This window comes from Cydia pomonella, chromosome 3 (assembly GCF_033807575.1).
Source record: "Cydia pomonella isolate Wapato2018A chromosome 3, ilCydPomo1, whole genome shotgun sequence".
Taxonomy (NCBI): Eukaryota; Metazoa; Arthropoda; class Insecta; order Lepidoptera; family Tortricidae; genus Cydia; species Cydia pomonella.
Window position 1 is genome coordinate 19,592,797 of NC_084705.1, and position 15,012 is coordinate 19,607,808.

The 15,012-nt window shown below is 33.7% G+C and overlaps 1 protein-coding gene across 2 annotated transcripts in view; it reads left to right on the forward strand.

Annotated features, from left to right (window-relative positions):
- The first annotated feature begins 5,092 nt into the window (after positions 1–5,092).
- The window catches only part of LOC133516227 (insulin gene enhancer protein ISL-1), a 55,401-nt gene continuing 45,481 nt past the window's right edge, over positions 5,093–15,012 (forward strand). The window contains exon 1 of one of the 2 annotated variants that reach the window (XM_061849044.1): positions 5,093–5,845. In XM_061849044.1, the coding sequence (XP_061705028.1) occupies positions 5,743–5,845 (103 nt within the window). In that variant the 5' untranslated portion in view covers positions 5,093–5,742. The remainder of the gene's footprint in view (positions 5,846–15,012) is intronic. The other variant, XM_061849042.1, reaches the window with a different exon arrangement.

The following is a 15,012-nucleotide window of genomic DNA, read 5'->3' on the forward strand; positions in this document are numbered from 1 at the left end:
AGAAAATGCCCATCTAAAACTTATTTAGAGCCAACTAAAGCTTGAAAACACATTTACACTTAATGGCGTCCTGGCTTATAAATGACATAAAAATAGTGTACCTTGTGATATTAAGATATTACAACTTTATCAATATACTACAGTGAAATCAAAGAATGTTTTTATACTTTTTTAATATTAACGAAATGAAATACCAAGAGCAATTTCACTCCTTAATTTTATTATGCTATACATATATTTTACATTTATACTATGTGGATACATAAATAATTATTTAAATTGGATATAAATTAATAACTTCTAGGTGGTACGTTGTTCTCTTTAGTCAAACTCAATAATATCAGTATGTTCGTAACATACTGATTTGATATCGATATTTTTAGTTTTATTTTCGCATTCAGGATTTGAATTTAAATACAAAGCTCTGCAACATCTGCTAGTAATTATATTTGTTGTCTTGGATTTGGATACGAAGTATAATTAATAATCAAACGAACTTACCTGTGAAGTTTGATTACAATTATGCGAGTATCCAATCCAAGACAACAAAGACCGCCCCCCATCCCCAAAATGAAAATAAAATAGTCCTCTGTTAATAAACACAAAATAACTCTGAAATAATGAGTACTGGAGAGCGATGTTGAAGCAGGAACGCAGCGTAGCGAGTGAGAGGACAGCGCGAACTTGTTTTTTAAGTACTATATCTCTAAAATGTGTGACTTGGAATATACTTCACATTTAAACGGGTAAGTTCGTTTGATTATTAAATATACTTCACATTTAAACGAATTTAACATTTTAAAATAAGCCAGTCAAATTCTTGTACAACATTAGCAGTAGGTAGTCGGTTCTTCGGAACTTCGGAACTTTATAACATATAGCAGGGGTTTTCGACTTCGTTTTATCCTAGCTCGTGACATGGGCGTGGGCGTGATAAATTAAATTACCTAAATTGACAAATCGAATATGCCACTTATATTTTCTGTGGTAGGAAAACTTGACAATCATTACATTATCAGCAGAAAGGCTCGACAAGTTGTGTTGAGATCCGGTTGTAAGCAGTTCGGTGTTTTGTAAAACACATTTAGTGTTTTGATATTTTGACTCTCTTGCTTTCACGAAAAAGACAGTCTCTTATCAGAGCAGTCGCGTCAGTCTTCTTACTTTATTTTCTCCTTCGGTGTAAATGGGCGGATCTTCTTCGCACGGGTTAACAAATTAGCACACTTGTATCATAATGTACTATTACAACGATGGCTTGCTCAGTTAGCTTCCTTTTAATTAAGTTTTGTTGTAAAATCCAACATGTGTCAATGTCACTGTCAACATAACATTCATGTTGTGATAGTCGTTGTATTGAGTTTGAAAGCACTTACCTAACGAATATTAATCTAGTAGGTAGAACTTTCTTTAATTTGATATCGAAATTGTGAATGTAAATTTGGAATGGTTAATGCTATTAAATTTCGTTCCATATATCTCCAGGCAATGATATTTTAAGTCGTTTTTTTAAGATTATAATTTTTCTAACCTAAAATTGAATTTTTCTAATTGACTTTTTCTTCCAAAATGCTAGGGTTCCTATGATATGTATTATTGCGGTACAATACGAGTAATATGTAAACGACACTATAATTCAGTGCATAGTTACTCAGATTTAATTTTGGAGGCAAAAGTTACCACTACGTTTGAGGTTACAACATTTCTAATCTGAAAAAAAAAACTGACTAAAGTTCTATAAAAGTGATGGCCGAGGGCCCGGAGTATAATAGAGTCGTCATGCGGCCCATGGTTCTCGTATTAACACCGCTTGTTTATTTGTGTGTCTGTTTGTACTGTGCATTACGTTACCAATTAGAGCAGTAGAATGTGCTCATTTGAAATTGATATGTTTTGGGTTTTTTTAACCTACTTGTATATTTGAAGCACTCTAATATTGTGTATAGTAAGTTACCCAAGTGACTACGCTAACGGAACGTTTTACAATTTGTTTCAAAAATCACAAATCATAACTAAACAGCTCTCTTTGACCAAAGTTGAACGCTACACGTTTATACCTTAGTTTTGAGGTAAAAACGTCAACTGGCAACTAATTTCCCAAAATTCATCGCAACCCGATGCAAGTGCACGGAAGCGAAATGAATTAGCCGCAATCAATAAGATGGCCGACGTCAGTTCCGGTCAGCGGCTTCCGGCCGTTTCCGTTTCCTGCCGAGCCCTGCTTCCGGTCGGCAAAGGAGCTGCGATTTGGGGATATTTGTCTTATTTTGAAAAATGCTGGGTTTATAGGTTTTTCTAAAAGGGTGACTTCTTATAGTGGGTCTGGGTACCTAATTAATTTCTAAGGAAATTGGGCATAGAAACAGCAACACTCTTAACTGTCCATCGGTGGACCTTATGCCTTTTGTAATAAGATCCACCGATGGACAGTTAACAGTGTGGGCGATGAGTACAAACCCTGTACAGGTAAATAAACAAGACTGACAATCCCCATACAATGTATGGAGGTTGTCCGTCTTGAATATTTACAAATCTCTGGTACACGGTCTACGGTTGTTCTTGATCAGAATCGACAGAACATAATTATCCTGGGATGTGACGTAACAACCTTAAAAGGGCATATCTACTCGTACCATACAATGTGGAACGACAAAGTAAAATAAAATTTAAATAGTACATTACGATACAAGTGTGAAAAACAGGAAATTCGAAACGAGTGGCGATAAATTAAAACACGACCGAAGGGAGTGTTTTAAATCGACACGAGTTGCGAATTACCTATTCGCACATGTAACGTACAACGTTTTACAGTACGTATATGGCCCTTTAAATGTTCGACACAGTAACATAATATGCTACTTCTCGCACTAGTGCTATAAAGTAGCCCCATATGTACTGTAAAATATATTAAATTTATAACTATGCTATATATAAAACATCTATTAAATGCCCACGACCCCAGTGGTTTCGAAGAAAATCTAGCTGGACGCAATATGGTTTTCAAAAAATATATACATATTTTTAATACCTAAAAAGTTAATAACATTTATTTTTTCTAGAAAAATATGCTATGTTAAGATACACATATACAGAATGAATTAATAGATGTAGATAAAAAACAGATTTATTAACTCGTAAAATAGAATATCTTTCGAGGGAAGTATAGGTACCACGTGGTCGTCCATACAAAAAGAGAAAACGTTTTTCCACTCCTAAATAATTTCCATTCTCCATATTTTTTTGTATGTTATTGACACAATGAAAAACTAGGTTATAGTTATAGGTTTTCCTTTCTTTCAAAATTTGCAAAACAAATTTTTTTTTTTCAAAAAAGCGAAACCTATGAACCTAGAATATATTATGCTTAAGCGATCGACATCAAAATCAAAGTGATTTTTAAGATATAGTTAGTGGAAACCCTTTTTCCCCCGAAATGGAATTTCATAGAAAAATTACCGTTACTTCATAAGATTCCAAAAGCTATTCTTCCCTCCTAAGAGTTGTAACTAAATTTACTGTCACTACTAGTGCCACAAAACCAAGACTCTAGATGTCTTCTTTGCAGATCGGGTGAAACCCACGTCAGCTGGGTGGAATGTGTCACGGTTTACGAGCAAAAACATCCCGGCGCCGGCGCCACTGCGTCGTAAATGGAATACTTTGATAATTACGTAAGGGGTGCATCGATTTGGTGTTCATTACGTCCCGTACACAAACGTCAATATACGCTTTTGTTATAAACGAATTGTTTAAATTTATCCTTTTTAGTAGTTAGAATGCTTGTTGTCACAAAATAGTCACTAAAATAGATACAAAAGCTCAATTTTATGACAGTGTAATAAAGGTAAAACTACGTCCATGACCGTATGTAATTTGTGTTACTTATATTTGATTAATTTTCTGTAAAACATTTCTAAAATGCGATAAGTAGGTACATGAAGTTGAATACATATTTAGATAGGTACATTTAGCAAGAATATATATACATATATATCTAATAACGTAGTTTTACCTTAAAATCGACCTTAACAACAGTGTCATAAAAACATAGACAGTGTCATGGATACAAAAGCTTTATGACACTGTAAAACTACATTTATGACCTTGTGTAATTTGTGTTATGGATTATTACATTTATTACACATAGCAGTGCATAATTTTCTGTAAAATATTTTTAAAATGGCAAGTCTATATAAAATTTGCCGCTCTTTTGTTGTGAAGGAAATGGCTTACCAGAGTATACCTATTAGGTAAGTAGACTTCAGACACCAAATTGTAATTTTTTATCTAGGTATACCTAACATCAATTTGTTTTTTCGCATTTGTTCCTGTTTCGGATTTTTTTTGTTATCGTAAAGTTTTCTATTTAGCAGGTTACCTTAAAATTAGAGGTTAGAATAAACGAAATACTTTTTATGATATACATATAACATTTCAATTAAATACAAAAAATAGACCAGGTGATGGTTAAGGCATAATTTTCCTCTTTAAGCCTGGCGACTCCAGCACATTTTGCAAAAAATTCGGAAATAGAAAAGATAACGTTTTATCTACATCTACGCGTTCAGAAGATAGTCTATCTGTTGTCTTATCTATGGTCCCTAATGACGTTTGGCGCGAACACTTGGCGCCGAAAGTTTTTGCCCTCACACGTTGACAAAGTAATTAGACGGGAATTAATGATCACCTTTACTTTTTTAGTCATTTTGGTTGAAAAAACTACACACTTAATTAAACAATGATTATTTAATGATGAAACTGTGTAAAATGTTATTTTATTTAAAAAAAATCTACTTAATTAATCAAAGCAAGCATTGATTTGAAAAAATAACTGATTCTAAAACAGAAGGTAGGTAATAGGTATAAAGTAGCTATAAAATAATGACAAAATTCAAGGGAGATAATGTTAGTTTATGTTCCTGTGATTACACTTTTGCAAATTTTTCACTGAAAATAAGTGAAGAAAAAATGTAACTTAATATTGCCCACAAACAATATCATAATTTTTGTCATTAACACTGATTTAAAGTGGGTACTTTTTCATAATTTATTTCACATCTGTAAACTCAACACTGAACATAACGAAATAAAAAATAAAAATAATAAACACTGGCGAAGGAACAAGCAAAAATCAAGTCACGATTAACAAAAACAAACCAGCTAAAACACGAGAGATTAACATGGTCAGATTAAAAAATAAAGTCAGAAAAAGGAGCTCACGGATCAAAACCATAAATCATGCTCATTATATCCGAACCGGATTATTTTTTACCGAAGGAAATGTTCAAAAAAGCATCAAAAGGCTATAAGGGAAGCGCCATTTTGTGAGGGTACCTTCGATCGGGGCGGGAAAACAGGAAGGTGGTGACCAATAGAATCACTCGCTTTCAAAAGGCGTTCTAAAATCCAACCAATAAGCGAAAAGGTCGATCCACTCATGCGCTCTGGCGTCGATCCATAGAATTATAGATATAGCACGGCAGTATGGGCTTGGCCGCTGCCGCGACAGGACGCGCATGTCTGTACAAAAACATTTTTGTAAAAAAAATATGTCGAAGTGCCTCAAAAATTAAAACTAGTGAATACTATTTTGGTGTATTAAGTTATTTCAACCTTAGTGTTTGGTCTTTTTAAGTGTCCACCTGACAATAATAGAGCTTACTGATAGTCTTATAAGGCGTCAAGATTGCTAAGAAGAAGGTAAAACGTTGTCGCACGGAGTTGGCGGTGAGCGAGGGCGTGATGGTGATGGCAAGCGGCGGCGGCGGACTGGTGCAGTCCCCGCCCGACATGCTGCATCACCACAACCTCATGGATACCTCAAGCCACGTCGAGATGATGCCCAGTGAGTATGTCCAAGAACCCCTGTCTAAAGCCTCTAAAAGCCTGCCAAAACTTTAGTATTCATCCTTTTACGAGTTGGTTTTATGTAGGTATATTGCTGTAGTTGAGTACGTCCCTCAACCACTGAAAGATCCCTAGTACCTAGTGTAAGCCGTATAGTGCAAGTACTGTAACTCCGCCAAATGTTAAATTCTTATTCGTTTTTTCCTCAATTAACTAAGATATTTGCAATTAAGCAGCTATTGCTATTTTTGTGTAAGAAACTTTTAGACAGCTGATGCTATAAGATTAAGAACTTATTACAATCCGAAGCTCTTTATTCCACGTTCATTTTACAACATCTAAAAATATTTTCTGCAACAAATATTGTTGAAGAAAAAATGGAATAAATTTGGGAAACATACTTTAGAACATACATAAAGATACTCTAATCTGACTAAAATTTATAGGTTGCTTGTGTGAAAAATAAATGACAAATATTTTCAAACTATAGGTTTTTTTTTTGTTTCTAATTAGAATTTAAGTATACTACGTCTAAAGATATTAATTAATAATAGTATCAACTATTAAATTTGAATGGGAGTGCTTTTACTATCTAGACTTGATATACCAAGGCAAAAATAGTTATTTGTACAACAAGACAGCAGAGTTTGATATTTCCTCGAGTGCTTATTTTGAGTCCCGTGAAAGCGAAAGATTCTATAATAGCATCTTATTTAGAATCTTGAGCGCAGTAAGGAAGTCAAAAGCGCACGAGATGTAAATAACTATGATCTCGTGTAGTACAAAAAATTTTTTCACGACAGAGTATTGCAGTGTATTCCTGATTAGGTACATTTAGAGACTAAAATGTCATATACTTAAACTTTTCTGGATTTCGCCTAGTTTCAGAGTTGACTTTTGTGATATTTTTTTTGTCATTTTACTCTGTATTCTGACCCTGCACCAATTAGGATCTTTCGCTTTGGCTCATGGTTGACTGGTAGGGAATGCCTTCCGGCATTAAGTCCGCCATTTGTACTCTTCATATATTGTGCAATAAAGTTTAAATAAATAAATAAATAAACACCAATTAAAAAAAAACATCTTATTGTAACTTAGTGCAAAACGCATTTTTTATGGCGATGATGCCCTTATGAGGCGTAGTCTAAATAACCTTATTGATAGATGTCAAAAAGTGACAATTGTAACCTTTGCAAAAGCTAGGTCTTACAAAAAAAAATCGTTAAAATTCATTTTCAGTGCGATTTTTTTATAATAACATTGACTTGTACAAATACATTTAAAAATTTGAAAAAAAAAACAAAAAAAATCTTTTTTGGCGAAATTTACTTAGTCATATAATATTTTAAAATCTTTCGGATTCACCGTGTTACACCGTGTATATATCACTATTGTATACAATATTTTTTCCATGACTCTTTCTACTATACATATACAACCTAAATAATTAAACAAAATTATCCACTGAAAAAGAAGGTCGTTGATGTCTTTTGTTATGGTTTGGTTTTTTACTCGTGACCGCGGTGACACGTGACTGGTCAAATTAATTATTGTTCACTAGGAGCTTTCTACTAGGAGCCCATAGTATGAGATTATATTTATTTTGGTACACGGAATCTTAATTCAACCAGTACTGTCGACGAGTAGAAAAAATATTGAATGTTCGTTATTTGACAAAGTTAAATTTAAAGTAACTGTAACAATTTTACTTAAAAAAATTGCTAAAAACTAATAGTTTCATTTATTTGAAGGAAGTATCATTACAATATTTAAAATATGCGATTATAAATAGGTACTATTATAAAACATGTTTTTAATTTAATTGGACAGTTAGAGATAGCTATACGCAACACTTTACCTAGCATCCAGGCACTCAAATACCTTACCTTAACAACAAGCTAGTATAAACACCCCTAACCACCCCTATAATGGACGGGACACCAAAGACGTGAACTACAAATCGTGTAAAATAATAATTTAATATCAATTTTTACCAAAAACATCAGTCTTAGAGCTGCACTGCATACCCAAGTATGACGTTATGATAATTTATATTTTAAAAGAAATGGCGAAAATCCATCACAATCCGAGGATCTACCGCGAAACAAGAAAATCGAAATTTCGTTATCTAACCTCTCTATCACTCTGGCACATTTGAGCAATAAAGAGGCTAGAGGCAGGTAACTAAATTTAAATTTTCGCGTTTTCCGGTAGGCCCTTTGTAAACAAACCGCCTTAATGTATCAATGTCATATTTTATTATCTATGACAACTTGTCAAAGTACAGTTTAAGGCACAGTATGTATAAGTTACTCTATGGTTTAAGATACGTGCTAGTCTGCTAGTGCTGCACTCTGGCGGCAGAACATTGCAGTAATTGCGGTATTTTTCACTTAAGACGGCGAAAACATAAAAGATAAATAGGATTCTCGCAACTTTTAACGCGCAAAGCAATATAAATTTTACAGGTATCAGGGAAATATCAAAAATACTCTATGTTTTCTCTTGAATATCCCATGATTGCTGCCGTTACCGAGTTACTTTTTTTTTTTTTTTTCTCTTTATTTTGGCACAAACAGTCATTACAGAAGAGTTACATTTGTCTTATATTACATATAATATTGACAATACAGTGCCGAAAACGTTATAGATTATAGTTATTGTTATAGATTATACTTGTTAGGTGCATTAAACAAAAGACAATGCAATGTTAGGGCCAACGACAACTTACGCAATAAATTTCGGCTAACCCTAATGTCAGCATTAGCTGAAATAGTACTACCCCTCTTATAAATCAGAAAATACTGATTTGCCCTCCCGTAACTTTTATCTATTGCTGCATGCGAGGATTGCGAGATAAAATGTTTTTCAATTTATTTAATCAGGTACCTATATAGCTAGGAATAGTTTTTGTAGAAATAGAATGGCTGAATTATATGTATGGTTTCTTTTTAAAGATACAGGTACTTAATTGAATTTCAGTTCAATTAGGTCAACCATCATTCGTTAGCTAATATTAAACATGAATTGAATTTTATATATTCAACACCTACATTAAAAAACGGGAAACTTAGCAATAAAGAAAGTCCAGTGGGCATCAAACGTAGCGTATCAGACTATTATGCGTTAAAAGTATCTACCGTCATCTAATAGCTTAACAATAAGAGAAGATATAGGTATGTCTCTATACACAGTGTAACACGAGGAACCCGAAAGATTTTATCAGTGTTTTCCTGATCACATTTAAAGACTAAAATGTCATATAAACTTTTCTGGATTTCGCCTAGTTTCAGAGTTAATACCGGCGGCGTAGTCTAAAATATCCTTTAGTTTTTGCAGTGTTAGGTATTTGTCACTATTTGACATCTATCAATAAGGATATCATGGAGTGGGGAATAAAAAATATATATATATAATCTCAATAAGGCTTGTGTTGTGGGTACTTAGACAACGATATACATAATATATAAATACATAGAAAACACCCATGACTCAGGAACAAATATTCATGCTCATCACACAAACAAATGCCCTTACCAGGATTTGAACCCGGGGCCATCAGCTTCATTTTAAGTGCCAGTTTTACCATAAAGTTTACTCTTGAATCTTGATGTAATAAATACATTCAAGAATGAAAATAATCTAAATTGACTTAAACTCATATAACATTTTATCCTTCTTTTGGCCTCAGAATTGCGTGGTTAATATCTTTCAGATTCCTCGTGTTACACCGTGTATGTGGAACAATTATACTGTAGCATACCCTTTTGAACGCAAACTGTAGAAATGTATATTTCGGCAAACTATTCGAGGGTGGCAGATACTTTTGGCGCGTTGTTTCATACGATACTATTGATGCTGACTTGCTAACTGTACTACCACACCACTAGTCTATCATAATAGTTAATATAAAATGTTCCTAGTAACTCTGTAGAAGCTTAGACTTAACCGTCGTAAACGCTGACCACCCGTGACACAGTCTGACAAAAACCTCTGTCCAGCTATACCAACCAGCCCTATCTGTATTTATAATCTTTAGACCGAGGGCATTCTAATTTAGCTCTTGTTGAATTCATTTAGAGGCTACTAGTTACCCTAAGCTGGCCAGGGTTTGGTCCGGCCACTTTCAGCTTGTTTGCTCCTGCGCAGCTTTATTACTGCGCTAAACGGTTGCGCAAATACTGCTTGGAATTTCTTCACTTGGTTACAAAGGAAATTGCAGTACTCAAGTAGTAATCCTATTTTTTCTTTTTGGCTACTAGGTAAGCATAATAGCAAAATAGTGTTAAGTAAAAATGTTTGGTAGACAATTAAATTTTAATAAACCAGTAGGCAATAGAAATTTCACCATTTTAGATCAAGCTAAAAAAACGATGCACGATATTTATTAAATATAAAATGCCAGATAAATAAATAATAGATACTCGTATTTATATAAGTACATTAACTTTTTTAATGATAAAGCCGTAAGTACTACTTACTAGTAGTAATATAAAAAAAACGATTAAATAGATATTTGAAAGTAATAATCAAAATAAAATTATAACCTATATAAGTAGAAAGATTGCGACAAACGATTAACAGTTATCAAATAGAATAATTGCATTAAATTATCTTTCAAAAAGAGATAAATATGGATACATAGAATACATACACAGACATGAAACATTACTTAACAGTTTTGTCAAAATCAGTATCGGCGCTGCGCTGGTATACCACCTTACGTCTTTAAGCTCCATACATATTTTATACTACAATTTTTGTCCACTATGGTGTGTTGGTCAGCGGTGAGCGGCGGGCCAGGCCAGGTAACCGGACCACCTCGGGTTTATAGGGGTGCGAACGGTAGCTCGCACCTCCGAACTAAGCATGTTTGAGTGCCACTGCCAGCGGCTGCCAGTACGTGCTTTTTGGACCAGGATATAAGATGCTTACCTGTTATTTCGTTTAGGATTTGTAAAAATGTTTTGATTTAGTTAAGCTAAGTGCCAATAGGTAGCATTTCTCGTCTACTTTAATTTCTGTTTTCATTCACATATTCATACATTTAATAATAGGCAACGAAGTTAAGACAACACTAGACGGCCGCTTTTCCGTACAAACGTAGTCTCCGTTTTCCTCCCTGGATATTAACTTTATGGAAAATATTTTTACACAATTTATTGTATTTATAGTAACCATAACATAGATTTTTTAGTTTTTTAGTATTACAAGCGTTAGGAACGTAAAACAAAAACCATACGAATTCTTATAATAATAAAAAAAGCAAATGCTTCCTTGCATAACTGTGGTTAATATACAATTTTACATCATATTATACGTAAAAATATTTTCTATAGACAAAAACGGTCAGGTGACTTCGTCTCCTTTTAATCTTCCTCTTAACTGGGTATATTATATATAGCGGTAAAATGTATGACGAGTATGTAACATTGATTATATACTCGTCATTTCATTCAGGTAAGTATAGGACATAAAGTATAAGGCACTTTTTACTTCTTAGATCCTAATCCTTCCAAATGATTTTAAAATTAAATTTTATTCATGTCGAATAATGATCCCTTACTCGTCCCCTGGACACGGGCCTACGCTTGTCGGCACGGCTCCTATGATGGGCACATTATGGCCTTTTATAGCCGGAAGCGGGTTGATTTGTGTTTAGCACTGATGCGCGCCTCGGTTGCCCAACACCAGTGTTTGGGCTGCAAACAGGTTGGTCTAGTGGGAGATTATGACATCTTATTTAATACAACCATATCGTTGTCGTTGCTTATGCTGCTTAACAAAGTCTTTACAGTAAGACTATGTAAAAAGTAAAAAGATGCGAAAATTATATTAAAATTCCTAGCCACGTAACCAACGTGCAAATCGTTAACGCTCCGTAGTTGTAGTCATTTTTCTCTATCACAGTCGTACTAATGTGGAAGAGTGATAGAGAAAGATGACGACGATACGCTCGATTTGTACGGGGCCAGGCTTCCCCAGCCAAGAAAGCCTCCTAAATATGCAGTTACAGTACAAAACGTGGTTGAATCAAACACGTTTTTTTATGTAATATTTAAGACGAATAGTTTATATCTACATAAACATTCCAAAAAAAATATCAGAAATTTTCACGCCTTCTTGATGAATTTTGAAGGTGTTACATGCCTTTCAATCACAATCTCAAAACCTTGGAGCTGCACCTCTGTAATGTCTTTATGAGTGGGTACGCTGCCGTCGCCCACGTTTCATGAATGTCCCAAAATAAAACACAAACAATCGCCTACGAGTCCTACGACAAGACTCAATTGATTTCTTTTCTGATGCTAGTGATTCTGTGTCTCTAATAAAAATGTAAGTAGTTATTTTGAGAGCCGTTCGGTTTCGCTAGATTTTCTCTTCGGTAAGTTTATTTCTAACTAAAGAAGTGTAATCGATTAATGTGCAGTAGTGTGAGTTTCTCTACGGCCCTATGCCATTTTATAAATAAGTATAGGGTTATTAAGTACTTAGTAAAAACGTTTACGAAAGTTTACCTAGTTACCTAGGATTTGTTAAAAAAGAGAATTATGAAAAGTTAATGTGATATTTTAACTAGACTGCAAATGTATTGAGTCTGTGTGTGCACTAGCTTGCAGAATGCAAATTTGTGGCACTGAGGCGCTTTTGTTATAGTTTGTAGCGTACTATGCCGCAGTAACCACCCACGTCTCTTGGTTTCATAATATATGTAAGTTTGCACTTGGCTAACAAACCGTGAAACCAATGACATTAGTAACAGTTCAATGCCTACGCAATATTTTCCAGTATTTAGACTTAATAAAAGTAGACTATCTTTTCTTGAATACAAATAATGTCACATATTATAGATACTTAGGTACTATATAAATCCTACACCGTACAAAATACTGGAACTGAACTAATATCCTCGTTTTGCTGTTGAACGCCAAGGATGCTTCAACCCCCCAAATTAACTCCTATGTTTGTGTGGAATAGGAGTTAAATTGGGTTTTTTACATCTTCAATTTAATAATACAAATTATTACGATAGGTACGATACGTAAATGTATCGTACCTATCGTAATAATTTGTACGCAAAAAGCAAAGGTATCGCAAAAAGGTACGGTTGTTAACTTTGAAAGTTCAGAAGTGGGACTTCAAATTACTCAGTTGGTTACTTAAATGTTTAAATTTAATTAAGCTTTATTAAGGACTACCTTATCTTCCAAGATCTAGCACAATATTGAGCTTGAGCCTTTTCATTGATAAACTTATTTAAACTTACTTAGAGTTTATTGTTTAAACTAATGTTCGAAAATACTTAACTTACCTACACAACTTTGAGAACAAATCAAATTATGTTTATCAAATATTCTGATAATGGTTTTTTAAGTAGTCAGACTACTGTATACTTGTATAGGTATAAATTATAAACTGAAATGGATGCCATATATTAAAGAAAAAGCGAAGGCCGGCCTGAAGGGATTCGTCACTTTTTCTTCCATAGGTACCTACATGACATCTATATCAGTTTATAACATAAATTAATTATTCACACTAGCTTGTAAAGGCTTCTTCAAAAACTGATGAGAACGTTGCACGTTATGCACAGGAGTGTCAAAGTAATTTAATGCCAATTTTGAGTTGTTTCCTCACGTTGGCTGGTGGAATCGACTTTAAGTGATAATTTGGATGATAACTAGGAATTGAATAGTGTTGATTTGGATTTGTTTTAGTTAGTACTTACCTCGCGTTGGTATAGTGAATTATTTTATGTCTTACATGAGGGCGATGTTGCTGTTTAACCCCTGGTGAAAATATTGGACACCCGAGCAAGCAAAAGATTCCAAAATTAAAATTGTTCGAAAAGTGGAATCTTGAGTAGGCAACACATACATCAGATAAGAAATAATTATTTTTTCGTCTTATTATTAATTTTCTAAATATGGTTAAAAATCAATCTACTGTTTTTAAGGTTTGAACTGTGTTCGGACAATAAACACGGTATTATATAGGGGTCGTAGAATAACATATGTTTCGGAATTATCGGTATCTGCTAGTAGTACAAAGCGACGGTAGTAAACTTCGATAGCGTTATCACTCGGCAATATGCTATAAAATGTTCATGAGATATTGTTAACCGTTGCCCTTTAGGTAGATATTTATTCTGAATTTTGAACACTGCCATTCATAATTGGGTACCTACTTGACACATAATGTTGAATATTATAACAAAATTTCTATCTATAAAAAAGTGGAATTTAAAAAATTATATTGAGATTATAAAAAAAAAACAAGGCTCCAAAGACTCAAAAAAAAATTTACATTCAAAAACAAAAAGAAAATGGTACCATTCGATTCGTTACATTTTATTGAAAAATAAATTATATAACAACTATACACATAAACGCAATATTTCAGGGTCAAAAGGCAATTTCCTTGATCTTCCATACAGTTAGGATTACAATATCATTTTGTTAGAGGTGTTTCAATCGTCGAGTACAAGCGTCAGACTTTAACTCTAATTCCTGACCTGTGTTTGTGTTTGACCATGAGTCCTATATAGACATGTGATCCTCAGGAAAATCAAGATCAATTGACATTATTTACAAAAAACTGTCAAGTAGCCAATTGTAGATTATGAACATTTGACTTGTTTTGGCTCGGCATTTATAGCTAGTAATAGCCAACCTACATACATTATAGTCACCATCACAAATATATGTCACCCAAAACGGTGCACCCAAATATCTGAAAACGACTGTGTAGCCAACGTGTTTAAGACTTTAAGTATATTTCTAGTTAAAATGTAGAATTGTAGATCGACTCAGTCTCTTTTAAAGATATTTTGATTGTATACAAGGAACAAGTCGGTGCAATCAAACTTAGTGAAATTTTATAATAAAATGTGCACACTTCGAAGGTAACGTCTCAAAATTGTACCCTTACTAGATAAGTTCTATACAAATGATTATCAATTATGAAACCGGTTACTAAAGTTTCATTATATGGCGTTTACGTTGGCTTCATTACAATATATTTACCTGGGCATTATGAAAATCATGAATGAAATCATGATATCCTCGACTGAGGCACATGATGTATCGTTGTGAAAACCTTGGACTTTTACTTTTTAAATTCGTTTTAGATTGCATTGTAATTATAATTAAATATACGAGCTAA